Here is a 19,418-nt window from a genome sequence, read left to right on the forward strand (position 1 = left end):
TTCCTTCGACACCTTTTTCTGCGCCCAAGTTCACAAAAGGCCCCTCGGAGTAGGGGCGCGACCGTGGCTCTTCGCTACGCGCCGCGGAGGGTGGGAGGCCCTCAAGATGGCGATGCTGGCGGAGCGTGAGTGCTGTACTCTGTGGGGAGGAGCCGGGCCAGGGGGGTTCAGGGCCATGCCCCGGAGAGCGGGGTCCGGGGAGCAGCCGTTATTCTGGGGGGTGGGCTGGGTGCTCCCTCAGGCCCTCCCCACCGCCCTCGTTGTTCTTCCCGAGGGCGCCGGGGCGGGCGCGGGCGGGCCCTGCGCTGCTGGGGGGACGCGTTTCCGAGGCTTCGGCGCTTCCCTGCCTGGGGCGGACGCTGCAGGGATGTCTGTCAGGCCCCTTTAGGGCCGGTATTTCCTTTCGGCGCCGTCTGTGCGGCGGGGTGTTAGAGGACAGATACCCTGAAACCTTGGACCGGGGCTGGGCCGGGGGGCCGGGGCTGTGTGTCAGTCAGGCAGGGCTCGTGTGGGTGCGGTGTTGGTCTTCTGGTCGCACCCAGGGTTAGCGTTTGGGCTTCGCGCGCCCTCCTGTGTGTACAGGGACCTTTGGAGAACAGCTGAATTCTGGGTGGGGGAAATTGAGGATGGGACGTGAGGGTCTTTGGGCAGGTGCTTCAGAAAAAGCAAGTAAATCCGCTGAACTGCTGGGGAGAACTCAGGGTAAGGCTACGTGGTTGTCTTACGCCCTTTGTGTAAATGTGTTGCTCAGTAAATAATTTTTGAAGATCTTATTATATGCAGCCCTGTAATTTTGTTTAATCTTTTCCTGATACTGGAATCAAAGAGAGCTTCACTCCTGCCTCTGAGATGACTGGAGGCTTGGGCTCCCCATACGTAAAAGAATTGAATGAAGCATTGGATGAATAGAGAAAGAGAAACTCTTTCTCAGGTAGAGTTCTGAGAAAACAGAACACTCTCAGGGCTGGCCAAAGTGGGGCCTTCTCTTCCAAGTTAAAGATGCATTCCTGTAAAGTAGCCTTTTCTAGTATGTGTAAAACTGTATATGAGTAGAAAGACTAAACTTCTCAACTGTATGGTTTTATATAACAAGACTAATGTACTTCTGAGTATTGTTAATATCGTTTGGTAGTTTTAGTAAGTTTACTGGTGGTGTCGGGTCACCCTTAACATGAGAGCACAAGGTCTAATTAATTTGTTTGCTTGACTACAGGAAAGATGGACTTGAGTTTAATGACTAATTAAAATATGATTTCCAGTGGAAAATACAGGTGGGAATTGAGGAAAATAAAATTGCATTTACAAATGTCATTTTCTAAGTATTTTAGATGTAAACTTTGTTGGTCCCCCTTTTTTCAGAATTTGTTAAGTATTTTAATTGGACAGTATACATATCAGTAATGATCGAATGGTTTGCGTGGGAAGGGACCTTTAAAGGCCATCTAGTCCACCCCCCCTGCCACAGACAGGGACATCTTCAACTGGATCAGGTTGCTCAGAGCCCCCTCCAGCCTCTCCTTGAATGTTCCCAGGGATGGGGCATGTGTCATTTCTCTGGGCAGTGTGTTAATATAGCTTCTGTATGTAGTGAATTCTAAAATCAAATGCCTTCAAAACAGTCTAGTTGCTGAGAGCCACTTCTGCAGAGTTGCATGCCTTTGTTCATCACCGTCATCTGCAGTTAGAATTGTGAAGCCATGTTACACAAGTACTTTTGTTTGCAGTTCCAGATCAAGTTCTGATGCTCTAATGAATATTCATCCTAGAAAGAGTTGGGAGGGGTTTAACTGGTGTTATTACAGCTGTGAAAGCACATGCATTTTAGGGACTTAAAGTGACTGCTCGGCAGTACTCAGTGACAGGGCAAGAAGTGGTGAGTGCAGACTGAAGCACAAGAAATTCAGTCACCTTTTCACTGTGAGAATGGCCAAACACTGGAGCAAGTTGTTCAGGGAGGCTGTGGGGTATCAGTCTGTGGAGATAATCAGAAGCAGACTAGACACAGACTTGACAACCTGCTTGAGCAGGGAGTTGAAGCAGATGGTCTTGAGAGGTCCTTCCGACTTTTGTGATGCTGTGAACCGTACAGAGAAAAGAAAAACTTGGATCGTTCTGTGCTTCTGTAGTTTGAATTTTAAAAATGTATCAATTGCAGAAATAGCCAAAAGAGTTAGCTTTTATTTTTCACTTATTTTTAACTTTTTTAAACTTTAATAAACTGTAATTACCTGTCTGCCTTATTGGTGCTTATCGGGGGGGGGGAAGTGTCTGTTAATGATGAGCCTAATAGTTTGTTTAAAAATAAGATCCATTCTGTGGGCAGTACATGTTTTTCCATTTATTGGAGAAATTTAACATGTTTATCACCGTATGTGGGCACACAGCAGGGGGTTGGGTGGGAACTGATAGGGAACTTTCAGAAAATGATGGTTAAATACATGCTCCAGACATAGAATTAGTCTTGGTGAAAGGGTTTAGTAATTGATGTTTTTCAAACCCTAGAGTAGCTGAGTGAAATATCTAAAGAAATGACGCTTTTCTCCACTGGATGGTGCTGCTTGCCCAGAGTTGCATGACTATCTCTAGCATCATTTTATGAGAAGCCCAGAAGATTGGCGTTAACTTCTGAGCTGAATTTTTTAGCTGGAGAATCGTATGTTGTTTCCTTTCTCACTCTTAAGGCATTGGTGAACAAACATTTCTGATACACTGTTGACTAAACAGTCTTTTTTTTTGTTGTTTGTTTGGAGAGGGGAGATGATTTTACAGTTGCTGTATGTGGCATGAAGTTGTTCCTGGCTTTCTTAAATACTTCTCTGAAGATGTAAGCAAGTTTCTTTATTTTCCTGCATCTGCCTTACTGTGTTTTAAAATAAGAGTGTGCTAATGTGGCAGAAATGTGAGGATTAATGCCATAGTGGTAGGTAAAGAGGTTTGAAATACTTGGATTGAAAGTGCTGGAAAAGGATAGGTCTCTTAAATGGTCAGGCTTGAGAAATCTCTGTATTAGGTGCCCTTTTGTTTTGTTGCCAGTGCCCTCCTGGGAGTAAAACATCTTAGGGCTTCTCTACAGAGAGACATTCAGGAGAAATAGTAGAAATTAACTTGTAAAGTGGATTAGTTGAACTACATCAAACAGCTTAATTTGGAAGTTGATTTAAATTCACACATACAGTTGATGTGGATTACCTCTCCTGTGTAGACAAATCCTTAGATACATACAGTGGCTTTACAACTGTAAGAATTGCTTTGAATTTAATTTCTTGGGATTTGCAAAGTCACCACCTGGGGAACTAGTTACAGAGAGCATAAGAGAATATGGGCAAACATAAAATGTTGTAATAGTTAGGATTTTTTTTAAAAGGCACTGAACAGTTTTTGGTGACTGAGGGTAAGTTGATGTTAATCGAGAGATCTTAAACAAAGGGACAAAGTAAGAAATATGGTTGAAAAGGAGGGCTGCCGCTTGACTAGGCGTCATAACCTCTGTTAAATTGCTTCTTTTTGGTGTCTACGTTTGTATCACCGTCAGTTACGGACAAAAGCAACAGCCAAGGTGTTCCCTGTTTTTATAGGACTTAGCTTTTTCTGTCAGCTTGCTAACTTTTTAAATCACACCCCCTCCCCCCACAAACCACTGGAAACCTGGGTCCTTAAATATCAGTTTCATCTTGGGTGAGGGAAGATGCCAAAGCATGCTAATTGTTCCAGATTCCTAGCTTGATGTTTGAAACACCACACTAAATGAGGGAAGTAAGCCACATCCCTAAGGGAGCCAGAGTTTTTTTTCTCAGTGGGGCAGCAGGGAACCCTAATTTGCTTGGGCTTTTAAAATCACAGTCCACAGCGGCGCTTTACCGCCTTTTGTTAGCAGTATAGGCAGGGCTGGTTGTGGATGCTTCTACAAGCATCTATGCTGAAGGCTGCCTGTTGGAAGTAAGTTGTTTTCCTGTAGAGAAGTGAACCAAGTGACAGCTGTGTCGATTCCTCTCACAGCACTCAGTTATTTAATCTTACTGGAAAATCTTCTTTTATGGACTGTTTGGGGTTTTATAACATTCTTTGTCAGACTGTCACTTTTTACGGGGCTGCCACACAGCACCTATTTTGAGCTTTAAAGCTTCGGAAGTATGTTAACAATAACCACCATCATGCATTCTGACAGTATTAGTTCTTCAAGAATGAAACAAAACTAGGCAAAAAATGAATCAAACATCCCTGTAGTGTTCTGTCCTTCTGGCCGAAATCCTAAGTGTTGCATTTTGGGGAAAAATGACTTCCTGATTATGTTGAAAGCTCTTCAGTGGACTTGGCTTCTCACTGAGTTTGTATGGCCTTGGGTTAATCGGTCATTTTTGATCCGCCGTTTCCCATCTTGTTTAATGAAGTTCGTAATCTTCCTGTCTCCCATTCTTTGTCTTGTTTATTTAGGTTGTCTTCCTGAGTATGTTTAGGTGCATACTTAAAGTGGCTGGTTAACTATGCTAGCTTTTCTTCCTTGATTTCAATGAAGCTGTTCCTGATGGTAAAGGCAAGCACACGCATGTGGGCCTGGGGGACTGTAGTTTTTTTAATAGTCTGCATAGGACAAAGGGGCCTTGATTCTCGTTTGGATCTCTTTTAACACCTGCAATACCTTCCGGTGACTTTTCAGTTTCCCAATAAACAACTCTGTGGCAAATCCAAAAGTTGAAACCCCACTGGTTTGTGTTTTGTAGTTCAATTTCTCTGGTCACTTCTATTTGATTTTTTGATTTGGCATTTGTTATGAAGGCAAATATTAAACTTCGGTGTTCTGGTTAAAAGGAAGACTGGCTAGTGGGTATTATCCGGAACTGGGAAAGCCAGCACTGTAGTCTCATCCCCTATAGATTTCATGTTGAAGCCAGATATAAAACAAAGTTGGAATAAATATGGAATTTAGGCCTGTACACTTAAATGGTAATCCTTAAAGCCTTCCCTGAATTGCAGCCCATCCTTAGGGATGACAACTTCCATAGCAATTTTACTTTGGCATTCTTCACATTAATAATTAATACTTCCACTAGCTGCCTTTTTGCATTATAAGGTTTAGTAAAATTAAACCTTATGTGTTTAGTCTGGCATAAGTTCAGGGTTTTTTTGCAATGAAGAGCTTTTTTTGAATTCATTAAAGGCTGTACAAATGTCAATAGTGTCTGTCTGGATTTTTTCTTCCTGCTCTAGCCCGAAGAAGGCAGAAGTGGTCTGTGGATCCACGAAATAGCGCTTGGAGTAAAGATGAATCTAAATTTGGCCAGAAGATGCTGGAAAAGATGGGCTGGTCCAAAGGAAAGGTATGATCTGAAGGAGAGTTGTCTAGTTGAAGGGTGAAAGACTGCCAGGGGACTCTTGATCTCAGTGTTTAAAACAGACATGTTCATTCTATTTTATTTATTCTCTTAAATGCACAAAAAATTTGAACAATGTTAGATTTCTACAGTTCATTACAAAGGTACTTGCTTGCTTGTGCCTTTCCTGCTTCCTAGTTTTTCTCCCCTTTCTTTGACAAGGTGATATCCCCAAGTAAGAGTAGGAGTTGGCACATTAAATCAGGTGGTGGTTAAAGGCTTTAAGTTGCCTTTATACCCTCAGTTCTTTCCCTGTCTTTTGGTACTGTGTAAAGCAACTCCAGGACCTGCTTAAGTCTTTCACCTGTTTTTAAAGATTACTTCTGATCTGTTCCTTGAATGGCCAAATGCAGCGTTATATGAGCTGTATTCCTTCCCAGCTCCAGCCTGTACCTGTGGGGTGAGGTGACAGGTTTCTGGTGCTAACAGTAATCTCTAGGTCAGTGCAGGCAACTACAGACTTCTCAGCTGCCCCTTAACAGCAGTTTAACTTCCACAAAGGTGTCTCAGCAAAGCTGAGATTTGGCCTGCATGTCAGCATGTTTAATGAAATAAATGCACACACACACACCCCCCATCTTGTTCGCTCCCAGCCTTTTTTTTTTTTTTTGAAAGGAATAAGATTAGCATCATTCTTAATTCTGTGAATGTATTAAAACTTAGACAAATGAGCCTATTTTTTGATTTCTCTGTGTAGCCTGCTGTTGCCTCAGTTGTCTTACAGTCAACACATACAAATCTGGCTCCTAACTGCCTCTCATTTCACAAACAAGCAGTGGTACCTGGTACAAAGGCTGTGGAAGTCAGGGAACTGGCATTGGTTTTACTAGGCTTTAGACCAGACTGTTAAGACTATGGAACTTGAGTACTGGCTTTTTATGTAAATTGTATGCATAGGTGTTCTATATGTGTAAAATTAAAATAGGTATGTAAACCAGAGTAGAAGAAATGTTGTTAAATGTCCTGATTGTATTTTAGGCAGCCAGCTTCCCTGACCGTAGAGAACACCTTTGTTGTTTTGAACACTGTTTGTGTCAGGGTGTGAAAGGAAGGCCTTGTGGTGGTTTCTGTCTGTCACCCACCCCCTGCACTTCAGCTACCAGATCTTCCTTTACAACAGTTATAGCTGTGCAAGAAGGATTTATATGTCCATTCCACTACAAACTCAGACAAATGGAACTTCAGCTTGATGAAATCAATGGGCCAAAGCCCATCTGTGCAGTGAAATTAAGCTGCTTACACTAGTCCTGTTATTAGTTGTATTGGAATTGGGTCATGGCAGGATGTGTAGCCAAGTGTCCTGCTTGTTTTCATACTTTTTGGTTAGCAGAAGTTTCAAGGTAGATTTTCCACCCCACTGACTAAATAAACTCTACTGCATTTGTAATAGTGACAGCCTTTTTGAAATATGCCTCATTGCTTCAAATAATAGATACGGCCAGGATCTATCCACAGGGCTTCTATCCACTACTCCACCACATACATGTTTATTATAGCCATACACTTGGCTAGTGGTTTTTATTACTGGTGACAGATTAGGAAAAAAAGCAGGTGGAGACCAGGAGTAAAGTTTAAACCAAATACTTTGTCTTTCTTTTCCCCTCAGTCATACAATTAGAAAAGACAATACTGTGCCTAAAGATTGCTTCCCAGATTTGAATGATTATGGTTTTTAGGACAGACAAACCCAACATTTGTTTGCTCCAATATCTTCATCAAATTATGAGTGTGAATGAGATAGAAGAAGTTCTTAATGTCCTGCTAGCTCCAGTCTGATCCTCTCCCTGCCCCCGCCCTCCACCTTTGCTCTGTATTGTATGTTCTATGTGGCATCTGTCTTACAGCTGTTACGCAGCTGCCTTCCCAGTGGCGGAGGTTTTTTTGGTGAGAGGCACGTTCTTTTTATGTAGTGTCTTGTTTTAAAATTATAAACACTTTGGACTTGCCTAGGAATGTCAGGTGGCTTCCTGATTAATCACCCAACTACTTAATGTTGTTGCTATTTTAGTGTTTATAATGCTTCGCTGGAGGCTTAAGTAGTAAATTAAAAAAACTTAATATCTCATGTGTGCTAATGCCTGTGAATGAATTCAGCTACAGGCAAGCAAATAAATAGTAAGTTGTGATTTCTTGCTGTATTTCATTGCAAACTATCTTACAGTACAAAAGCTCTAATTGCTTAGTCACTGCTGTAAAATCCTTACATTTTTACCATTAAATCTTCCTTAGGGTCTTGGGGCTCAGGAACAAGGAAATACAGAACATATCAAGGTTCAGGTGAAAAACAACACGCTGGGGTTAGGAGCAACCATCAACTATGAGGTGAGCAATAGACCCAGGTACGGAAATGACTCCCATTTCAGCTAAAGCACTATCTTTGTAATGGGAAGTTGGTGAAATCTGTTGTCACATCTGACGGCAGCATGTACCTATGCAAATGTCTTTGCAGAAACTCTTGACGGAGTTTAATTCTCTTTTGCTGGGTGTTTTAGGAGCAAGTACCTGCTTGGAAAGGTTACAGTGAATTCTAGGAGCATGCTTTTTGGGGATTTTTTTTGCTTCCAAGCAAACTGCTGAAGTACTTGCTTTCTCCCTGTGTCTTCTGCTCTGCTTAGCTTCATGCCTTCTGTTCCTCTTCCTGATACAGTCACCTTTCTGGATGGAGTTCAGGTACATAGGCAGAGCAGAGCATGGTCCTAAAGGTGCTTGTCTCATAATCAACATCTTAACTAACTTTGTTGCTGGAAGTAGTTACACTAGTATTTCCAGCCTACTTTTGGAAGCATCTTTCACAGACGGGGGACACAGAGAGCCAACAGCAGCTCAGTACTGTTTAAGGACTTAAAAATGCAACCCTTATAATTTCTGCACTTTGGAGTGACTGTAGCAAGCTGTTAGCACTGCCACCCCTCGAGCTTCTGAGGGTTCCTCCCACCAACAAGGATTGAGTATGTGGAGTCTTAGTATCTGTTTTAGCAAACCTTTTTGTTCTGAAGACTTTTGCCTTGTATTCATGTGGGTGATATTTACAGGACAACTGGATTGCTCATCAGGATGACTTCAACCAGCTTCTGGCTGAACTGAATGATTGCCACAGACAGGGTGAAACAGGTAGGTTCATGCTTTACTCAATCAGATGCTGGAAGCTTAGCAAAGTTTCCATTCTTAGTCTTAAAAGGCTAGCTGAGGCCCAGTCCTTTGGGCTGCTAATAGTCTCCTTGCTGAGGTTCACAACTCCCCATTCTCTAAAATCAGTGGGAGCTGAAGGAGATGTTTTCCATCTATGACCATGCTCAAGTTTGTGTACCTGGATATGTACATCTCAGTGGAGCAGTTTTACTCTGTCAGGCCTCTATTAAAGGCTTTTTGTTGGGGAAGGCAAACATAAAATTTTGAACCTGTTTATTTTATCCAGGACCACAACATGGAGGACTTTTTGCTGGGATGTGCTACAGCAGCACTTGTTTCTTTGTTATGCAAGCAGAGCCAGTATGAATGCTCCCAGCACAGTCACTCGCCATTGCAATGTGCTTCCCTTCCTTTTACTAATGAACTGTCACGCCTGATTTCCATGCTTTGGTGGTTTCTTAAATACCTACTTTTCCTGGCCTCAGAGAGCTGCTGCTTAGATTTTGACTCAGAGTTATGCATCTATGTTTTGAGTGTAGCATAATGTGATTTTTGGAGCCCTGATGCAGAGCACACAAGTGGGGAAACTACACAACTTTCCCAAAAAGGCTATTTATAAAGTCTTTTCATTTTGAAAAGCTTTGTACAGTTTGACCTTGGTTTGTAAAAATGAAGTTATGCAAAACTGGTGTGTGTGAGCTTACAGAAAGAACTGTACACATCAAATAGTTTATCATCTCTCCTTTAGTTAGAGTCAAGTTTAAACTCTGATCATGTATCTAAACAACTCTCTGTGGAGTGTTGATAAACCAAGGACTCCTGTTTGGGCCCATCAGCCTGTCCACGTCCTGCTAGTGGCAGAATTGCTGGCTTAGTGAATTTAGCAACTGGTCATTCATTCATTCTTAATGTCTGAGCACAGAAGGTTTTCTAGGAGAGGCGAGACAGAAGGAAGAGGAGGAAAATCAGTTAGCAAGAAGGATCAAACTTTGTTTCTAATCCTAGAGAACTCAGATTAAAATTCTGAACCTAATGCTTTAAAAAAAATAATACATAATTAAATTGCCGCGTAAGTTATGCTTGTGCATTGGAGCCCTAAGCGTTGTCTGAGGCCACACAGTGCTAGGTGCTGTAGCTGAAGTCCTCAAGAGGTAGAGTAGCATATCATGGGGAAATTCCAAAAGTTCCTTTCTACCTTTATAACTAAATCCTACCCAAGTTCCAACTTGAGCCATGGGAAGATCAGTTAGGTGTAGCTGGTGGGAAACCTGGAAACTGATGAAGAGAGCTGAAATGACTTGCCCAAGGACACAATGAGTCAGCACAGAGGCAGGTTCATTGAGCAAGGCTGTCTTGTTCCTAAATCTGTGCGGTATTCCCTGGGTCACCTGTACTGATGCAAAGTAGCCCCTGAACAAACCATATTTCTCCCTGTTTTGCTTAGTTATTTTTCCTTGGCCTTATAGGAGCTGAGACAAGAGTTTTCAATCACTAAGGACAAATTTGGGTGCACTTTGAAAATACCTGGTCAGAATCACATTTGGCGATTTGCAGACTGCAGGCATTGCTCTGAAACTTGGGGTTTTGGCAGTTGTTTAAGCTGGCAAAACTCATCCAGATCATGCTGCCTGCAGCTGTGCTACAGGATCAAATGTTACATTACTGGCCATCATCCAGTTTCAAATTGCATTAAAAGTCAGCTGAAAAAGTTCATTGTTCTTAAGTGGTGTAGTTGCCAGGGTTGGATTGCAATTAGAGATCGGGAAGGAAGGGCCCTGTGGTGCTTAGTATGCCAACATTCAAATACCCTTGAATGTACATAGTTTTAGCTTTCTTTTTTCTTTTTTTCTAGCTGCACCTAGTGAGGAGTTTTGATTCTTAAGTTTGTTTGCTGGGATACTAAGTGATGATGACTGTGTCCCTTTCCTGTTTGTAGAATGAGGCCACAATATGCTGGACATGTCTGAAATGTTCTTTGGAATATTCATCTGTATCAGATTTGCTTTAGAAATGACACATGGCTTTATTGCTATGACTGAATTGCTTTAAAAAGCACATTAATATTCCTGCAGTGCTTGCTCAGTTTGTCAGGATTTACCAGTCACTAGAAGATACATGCATGTACGCACCTGCCCATTGCAAGTGCCAGCACGTTTCGGTAGTGAAATTTCTGCTGGAAGGCACAAGGCGGTGCTGCTGTCCCTTTTGCTGTAAGAATAAAGTGCAGGAGGAAGCCCTGTGGAAATCCTTGGCTGTTCAAGTGGCTCGGAGAGCAGACTCAAAGTGCCTCATCTTTGGTCAGGATACTTTTGTTTTGATGCTTACTTTCCCCATAGACCCTTTTTATTAAGGATTTTGAAGCTGACTGCAAACTGTCTAAAACTGAGTTTGCTAGTCCTTCCTCCGTTCCTTAGGGCTTACTGTGTAATGGAAGAGTAGATTTCAGGCTGCTTTCTGGTAGTCAGCTCTCCGGCTGCAGACTACAGATTTCATTTTTAGGTCAATGACTCTCATCAGGTGTCACTACTTATCCAATGGTGAAGCGCTGTAATTCCAGTGTCAGAAAAGCTTGGTCTGCAGAGCTTTCAGGGGTGGGATCGTATGAAAAAGGTGACTCAACTTGGCTGTCATGGTTTGGGTTGATTTCCCTACCCATCTTGGTTGCCACTGGTAGGAGGAAAAAACATCTAACTAGATTGGCCTTGTCTAGAGTTTCAAAGCAGAGAATCCTATGGTGACTATTTCTTTTCAGGACAGAACTAATAAAGTAATTAACTGAAGAGCAGGTTACCTCCTTCGGAGAATTCCTTGTAAATTAAAAGGCTCTCTGGATGCAAAGAGTGTATCTGTACCCGTAAAATAACCTGCCACAGCACAAGAACTTGGTATCTCTACTGTTAAATAGTTAGACTAATACTTCACATGGTTTTGACCTGCACAAGGTAATGTTCTCCCAAACAACTCCTGAGTGAATTTGGCACTTAGGCAACCCCAGAAACCATTCCTAGTGGACAGTTTAAATGTAACCTCTCTTCTGGAAGCTAGGAAAATTAAATAGTATAGATGTGGTGACTTGTCCAGCTGGCTTCAGGGACAGAAAAGTGCTGGTACCATTGCATTTCCTTGTACAGATGTATCAGACTATGTCCAGATAGAGGCACTATGTTTGGTGTTAAAAGTGGAAAGCCTGTCTGTGTGATATTTTTTTCCCTTTTTCTTTCTACCCAGTCAGGTTTAGTATTTTATTTTGTACTGTTTCTTACACCTTTCTCAGACTCTGGCACTGGAGATATTTTGTGACAAACAGCACAATAAACCCCAACCTATTATTTTTTTACCATAGAAGTGAATTTGCCTTTGACCTGAAGTACCTGTATCTGCCTTTTCAAATTACATTAGATAGGAAATGGGAAGGGAAAGGGATGTGGCAAAAAAAATCAAGCAGCAACATGTCTCAGACAAAACTTACCATGCTTCCTTCGATAATATATTGTGATATGTTGTTGAGACGTGGTTTTGAAAGAGAAAGTTAAATATACTGTTTGAATTTGGTGGTTAGAGTGCCTCTAACAGGGTTGGAACCTGTTTGTCATGTTTGGGTGTTGTTTTTTGGGGGTTGTTTTTTTTTTAGAGTCCTCAGTGAGTAATCAGAAGAAGACATTCAGTCTTGAAGAAAAATCCAAATCTTCCAAGAAACGTGTCCATTACATGAAGTTTGCAAAAGGTAAGAGGAGTTCTGTTTCATAAGCTCTAGCCAAGATTAGAAAACACGTGTGTCCAGGTGATCTATTGCCTTCTGGGGTCTAAATTTGGCAAGTAAAATCTTGGTTTAGAAATACCCCCTGCATCAACTTACTTAAAGCTATAATACGCTCTTCATTTTTAGTTTGGACAACTTTGGGTGACTTTAGGCTGATACTGTTGAATAAAACAATTTCTGTCTGAAGGAACCATCAGCTGAATAAAGCAGCAGTGAATGTTTGAGTGATCTGTGCATGGGTGGGGGATGGGAGGGGGAGACGAAGGTGGGAACAGAGTTACATGGGCATCTGCACGGCACTTTACTCTGCAATCTCTGATAACCCCTGCTAAGAGATCATGTGGATAAGATCAGTGATCAGATTAAACCTCAGTGCAGGAGGACGAAAGCCCTCTTACATCTACCAGGTACTTTATTGGATAAATTAGGGCAGGGGCTGGTGGGCAGAAAAACTGTATCAAAAACTTGTGGAGTTTAGTAATTTCTTTCTTAGAGTGATGACATTATTTCAGCCATCCAGCAGTTTTGGGTCTTGCCAGTTGTTCAGTCCCTGGCTCTATTTCTTTGTTGATTGTGTTCCCCTTTCACACCACTATGTGCCCATGGTGTGTCTATGTACATGTTTCAGTGTATGGATAGGATCTGTTTCTGCTAATGGGTAATTTATTAAACTTAAAGCTCTGAGTAGTGTTTTCTGATAGCAAATTCCTCGGCTAAAACAGAGGTAATTGACGTTTGAATGGAGGCCAAATTCTGATATTGGGGTTCGAGATTTTTGATTAAATAATTCAGCCATGAAGTTGAACATGTTAACATAACTCTGCAACTTTATGACATTAAACAATTAAATTGGTTCGGGGCTTGCAAGTACAAAGGCCATGGCCCATTTGAGGTACTAGCAAAGAGGATTTATTTTGATTTGGATTTAAACTTTTGCTAAATATAGAGAAAAAAGAAGTGCCTTTTGAGCATGTAAAATATGCAGCAGGGCTTTCATATTAACAATATCCCTTATTTGTTTGGCTGCACTGTTTCTGTAAGGTAGGCCCCTATTTGATTGTACCTCTCTGATCTAAAACAGGGAAACTGTCCTTTTTCAGGGAAAGAGGAAAAGTTATTTGAGAAAGGCCAATGTTTTGGCCCTTGTTGTTCAAGTCCAATCCTGCTTCCTTTTAGACTAAACAAGACAAGTTCACACAAAAGTGGGAGAAGGGAGCAGCAACAGTAGAAAATGCAGCTTCCGTTTCTGGTGTTTTGTCCTTGCTGCTGGAGGATCATAGGCACCACACACAGCCTTAGCAGCCACACTTGGATTTGTGAAATACACACCAATACGAGATTAAGACAGTGATTTAAATTGCTTTTCTGGTAGCTGTTCCACCGTGATGCTGCAAAAGATTTGCACTGTCAGCTAATTTGGTTTTCTATTAGAGAATGCAAAAAAGTGGGGGATACGTCTCGTGGGGCAGGGAGAAGGCAGGGAAGGAAAGTGTAGGGTAAGAGGAGGAGCAGCAGGATTGTGTCATGTTCCAAGCCTTGGCCAAGATAAAGCTGAAAACAGCCACCAGTCTCGTCTGGTTTGCTTGGATAAGAACATCTAGAGGCTGCGCAGTGAGACACCAGAAAGTTGGGTAACACTTTCTTCTTGAGGCTGATGTGTCTGCTTACCCTCTGTGGACAGTTAAGGATCCTGAGAAGAAGAAACAGGTGGAATAGGTAATCTTTTTAAATTATTTTTTTTGGTTCATTACAAGCACTTAGATTCATTTTGAAATCAGTGATTTTGGAATCAGAGTAAGGCCCCAGCAGACTCCTGATAGGTTGGCCTATCTGGGCTAATTTTGTTTCTTTAATTTTTGCTGTTTTTAAAGAATTTCCTGAGACGAGCTGTGGACAACAGCATAAAGACTTCTGCACTGTGGAATGAGCTAAACTTTTGCTGGCATCTCAGAATATCACATCACACCCTTCTGCTTCCCCCTCCCTGCTCCATGTCTGATATTCAGCTAGCTACACAACAGTCAGATGAGAATAATGGTCCTACTGAACTCAGAGAAATCTTCCTTCACCCCTGAAATGGTTTTAAATTGGAATAATCCAGTGTGTTGCAGAGATGGAGGATTTGCTTTTCGGAAGCAATTTTCGTGAATCAGCAAAAAGTCCCCACTGAGTAAAGATGGACTTCTTAATTATTTTTTTTCCCACTGTATGGAGGAGCTGTAATTCCCTAACTCTTGTCAGATTCTTCTCATGAGAATCCAAAGATGTGCAGTTTCTCTTTGAACTTTTCTTATGTGTAGGAGGTTACAACTCTTCTTTCCCTTTAGGGTAGTGCAGGCTCCTTCCCTCATCTTGCTATACAAATTGTAGCATCAAGTCAGGGGAAGCAAGCTGCTGTTATATGTTTCCCTGTGGGCATACACCAGCAGGCTGTGGTTGTTTTCTCACCAGCCTTTCCCCCTACACACACACACATTTCCTACCATGCTCAACCTCCATTTAGTGTCTGTAACATTCTCCTGAGTTTTTGTTCGTCTCCAGAAACAGTTTCTCTACCTCCATGGGTCACAGTTTGTGTTATCAGAGTGTACTTGTTATCACCAGGTGTGAATGTTGTGGGCTTTTTTTTCTCTCCTTACCCCTTTCAGGTAAGGATCTCTCTTCGCGCAGTGAAGATGATCTGTCCTGCATATTTGGGAAGCGACAGAAGAGTATGAAAACCCAGGTAAACAAGAGGCTTCACCTTTCTCTTGTTACCTTGCATATCATCCCTTTAACAAAACCATACTTAAATGTCTTTCTGCTAATGAGATTACTGCATGCCCATCAAAAGCAAGGGGTCTTCTGCCTGTGAAATTACTCCTGTTTCTATGTGAAGGCTGCAGGTCAAGGGCTGTGCTCTGAACCTTTAGGAAGTATGCATGAATTTAATACATATTTTTGTGAGTTATTGTGATGTAACTGCTTTGGAGTTAGGAAACATCAGTATTTTAATTTTACACTTAGGCAAGATACTTTGCAACGTAGATAAATTTTGCTTGATCTGGAAGATCCATAAATATCCAAAATAAAATATGATATTCAGTACCATCTGACCAATCTCAACAAACTGCCCTTATTTTCAGAAGAATTGAGAAAGGCTGAGCAGCTGCAAACAAAGAATTCAAAGATGACTTGAATGGTGATAAATGTTTAATGAAAAGACCTTTTCCCCAACTTTGTGTAATGAGATCAAGGTTTGTCCTAGCATTTATTTTATTTATCAATTCATTAGCATTTTGCACTTGCAAAGAACACCCTTGCTATGTCGGTATATAAAGTAACAGACTTACACTGTGACATGACTAACGTATCCAGAATGGGGTTTTTTGAAAAAAATAACATCTTGAAAAGCGAAAGAGAATATGTTGCAAGAATTGCCCTGTTGGTTCTGAGTTCTCTGAAGTCTCTTGTCTAGAGGGAAAGATAAGGCCTGAAATTAAATCGACAATTCTGAAATATCCTGTATGTTTTTGACAGCTTGCTGGGTTGGGCAGTACTCTTGAAAACTGTTCTGTAACTTCACTGTAGGCCACTGTGAGCTTCTGGAGGAGAGCAGTAGGGGAAGAAGGTGCTAAGAGATCCTGGATAGCAGTGAAAGTAGTACAAGGTTTGTAGGTGTGTAAATGCTAGGCTATATGATAAGGGAGCTTGTGAAAAACAAATAGCGATCCACTGGGGATTCTCCCCTGGAAAAAACTCTTACTATAAAGTAAAGAATACTTCAGTGGCATGTCTTGAATTGAACAGTTTGAAGGGTTTGATCTTGACATTATCCTGTATAGTGTTATAATGTCAGTGAATCTGCTGTAGGTTTGAAAGTTATTGGTAAGCTTTATTGGTAAGAGGAAAATGTCAAGTCTGTTTTCTGAGTATTCTTCTCTATAAACTGCAAAAATACAGTTACAGCTAATTAAACCAGGAGGCTAGAAGAAACTGAAATTAAGAGCTGTCCTGTCTTGTCTGCCACTGTGAAAAACAGTATGAACCTTTGTTACAAGTCACGAGGTTTGGCTTGAAAGGTAAGACTTGGGAGTAGGCCATCAGCCACAATGGAACCCGTTGTAGCTTATTACTGTCTTGAAATGAGCATTTGGGGGCTTAAGTTCGGGGAGAGCGGTTAGAGGTCTCAAATGCTGTGGGTAAGCTCGTACCCTTGGAGCCCCCTTGAACTACTACTTAGCTCCCCTGCTGTCAGGTCAACATAAAGCAAGACAAACCGGGATTTAATGCAAATCACCAGTGCTATGGTTAAGGGAATAGATTTTGCCCACCCAGGAGTTGTCTCAAATAGGTTTGTTTTCTCTGCATCTCCTCCATCTTTTGAAACTAAAGTTTGGAAAGTGTTGCTGCCTTTGGGACTTCATCTCGCAGAGCATTTGTTCTTTTGTTGGTGGATGCTGCAGATCATGTGCCTTTATGGCTGTTTATGAAGCGGCTGTAAGTATGTGCACACTTTTGTCAATCCCTTGACCAGTGCAGTGGTTGGCTGATGGCCACTGTGCAGATTTCCTTTTTCCCCTCACTGAACACTAACCTAATGGTTCAAGGTTCTGGCAAAAAGTCACAGACTGTTCCCTGTTAAGCACCCAGATTTCTGCATGCAAATACAGGCAGGAGGTAATGTAATTTGGAGCTGCATTGTCATCTTCTGGCTACCGTCTGCTGCTAAGCAGCTACAGGGAGAGAAAGCCAGAGGCAGCACAATTGCTTACCCTGCCCCTGCCCCCCTCCTTTTCTTCACGGATCAGAGATCCGTGGAGTTTGCACAAAACAAAAATGCATTGCTCAGGCCCTCCAGCTCTGAGCAATTTCATTTCATTGCACCCATGAACTCTCACGATCCCTTTCCATCATGTTCCAGAGCCTGGTCCTTAAGGTGGCACAAATGGCACTGCCCTGTGAGGACTTGCAGTCCTGTTCTCTGTGCCTGTCTGCATTCTGTTTTGAAATCCCTAGGCTCTGGGCATTTCCCTGATGTGGCAGAGAGTGCACTACAGGAGTGGAAAGTGCTGTCATTCTCCTGGAAGTGAGTTGTTCATATCTGTTCCTATGCAGAGATAATGTAGGAAGAGTCCTGGTGTCCCACAGAGCTCTGAGGTATGCCTTCAGGCTGTGGTAGGTTGCAGTCCCTCTTAATTGCAGCTCCTGCAGCCGCTAGTAAGAGTTGTGTGCTGCTGTCTCCATTCCAAGTAGATGAGCACAGCTTCCGTGCTTACATAGGTGTCAGAACTGCTACAAGCAATTAATCTGATTGCAGGTTCCCAGCTGTAGTTGCAACTGAGATGATATATGGAAGTTCCTGTTATGTATTGATCCAGTAGCTTGAAGTCCTATCTTTAAGGCTTTTTCCGAGGTATTTGATTCCTCCTCTTTTTTTCAGAGGTGCAGTTTGAGAAGCATCCAGTACGGGTTTGATTTGGACTGAATGGTGTATCCTCAGCTCGCAATAGAGTTGTCATTCCACTCTTGATCATTTGACAAAGATATTCAGCATAATTCTGTTTCCCATGTGTCTAGTTGTTTCCATCCAGGATCAGAATCATCTTGGGTACGACTTCATGGAAAGATGCAGAACTGGTTCACTGCGATTGGAGGAGACCTGGAGGTCTCTATGTCAGTTGCCCTGCTCAAAGCAGGGTCAGCTATGGCAAGTTGCTCAGGACCTTGTCCAGCTGAGTTTTGACTGTCTCCCTCCCTTAAAGCTTCTGATTTAAGCCTGTGGCAAAATTCAGTGGATGGATGAAAGACACCACTTAAGGAGCAGAAGATGGGAACATTTTGGAATAACAAAACACACTGTAAACAGACTCAGTTGGGTGATCATTTGCAGGTCTGTAGGCGTCAAAGACATCGTGAAAGTTACAGAAAAGTTTAAGGATGTATGACATTGATGGCATTATGACCAGGTGTTACATCTGAGTTGTAGAGCTTCTCATGTTTGTAAGAGCTGTTGAAACCACAGCCTTTGAGCTTTTCTATTTCTACAAATGGCCTAACGTGCAGTAGATCCTGGCAGTGGTATTACACTGATACTCATTGGCACTGTCATACTAGGTCTCACTGGTTCTAACTGGTGTTATACCAAACCGTTCTCGTAGATTAGGAAGAGGTGGGGGGAAAGCAAAACTCAAGAAACTCCATCTGTGCTTACGGTTGTATGGAAACTAGTGGAAGGGCTCAAGGCTAAGTGACATGGTCTCTGGACCAGCAAGCTAATCCTGGCTCTTCTGAAGTGCTTGTCAAAAATACGTGGCCTCTGAACTGCTGCTGTGATAAATGATGTCTTACCAAATCAGATATGTCACAGTGACACTGTTCCAATTAGTTGTGTTCAGTATTTCCAGTATGGTCATTAGAGCAATCGTTTTATGATCTTGACCTGTAGACTAATCTTTGGCAGAAGATGTTTTGTGCTAGCTTAATCTAGCTGCCTTAACTGTAGAGCTGATCTCAGACTCACTTTTTAACTGTCTCAGTAGCCTAGGACTGATGTAGCTAACGGGTATTTTCTGTCGTTTCACACAGACGCTACTGCAGTAAATGGGGATGTTGAGATTTAGATTATCTACCTTGTCAAAGGAAGAGGGAGTTGGCTAGAGGATTGTAAAGATTGCAAAAGAGTGGAACTGCAAAGGGTATGGAAGGAAATGCTGTTTGCCCTTAAGGGTTGAAAGGAGTTTCTCTAGAAGTCATAGGACTGAGATACTAGTTAAAGCTATTGTTTTGATGGTTCTGTGTTAGTGATCATAGGCCCTTACAACCTGTAATTCACCTGAATGTTAAGCATAACAGTACCTATTTTTTAATTGGTTTTGCTGAATCATGTGTCCAGCTAAAACCTCCTTAATAAACTACATGGGGACTTTTGTTAAAAAAAAAAAAAAAAAAAAAAAAAAAAAGCCAAAAACCGGGGAGAAGAAAACAATGGCTAGGCTTCGGAGTGGACCTAAATTGAAAACGTCTGCAGTTTTTCCCAGGGAGAGTAAGTGATCGAAAATATTGAATTGTAATTACGATGATCTCTGGAGACCTGCAGTGAGGACCTGTTTTGCAGGGTAAGATCTGCCAGACTTTTTTTGCCCCTACTTTCCCTCTGATTTTCTCGCTTGCTTAGGAAC

At 42.0% G+C, this 19,418-nt stretch overlaps 1 protein-coding gene across 2 annotated transcripts in view; it reads left to right on the forward strand.

Moving 5' to 3' along the window:
- The first annotated feature begins 26 nt into the window (after positions 1 to 26).
- Positions 27 to 19,418, forward strand: part of PINX1 (PIN2 (TERF1) interacting telomerase inhibitor 1) — a 60,268-nt gene continuing 40,876 nt past the window's right edge. The window contains exons 1-6 of one of the 2 annotated variants that reach the window (XM_005443509.4): positions 28 to 125; positions 5,206 to 5,315; positions 7,599 to 7,691; positions 8,402 to 8,480; positions 12,130 to 12,222; positions 14,907 to 14,983. In XM_005443509.4, coding sequence (XP_005443566.1) covers positions 107 to 125; positions 5,206 to 5,315; positions 7,599 to 7,691; positions 8,402 to 8,480; positions 12,130 to 12,222; positions 14,907 to 14,983 — 471 coding nt within the window. In that variant the 5' untranslated portion in view covers positions 28 to 106. Of the gene's footprint in view, positions 126 to 5,205; positions 5,316 to 7,598; positions 7,692 to 8,401; positions 8,481 to 12,129; positions 12,223 to 14,906; positions 14,984 to 19,418 lie in introns of both variants that reach the window. The other variant, XM_055714226.1, reaches the window with a different exon arrangement.

Source organism: Falco cherrug, chromosome 6, assembly GCF_023634085.1.
Source record: "Falco cherrug isolate bFalChe1 chromosome 6, bFalChe1.pri, whole genome shotgun sequence".
NCBI classification, from domain to species: domain Eukaryota; kingdom Metazoa; phylum Chordata; class Aves; order Falconiformes; family Falconidae; genus Falco; species Falco cherrug.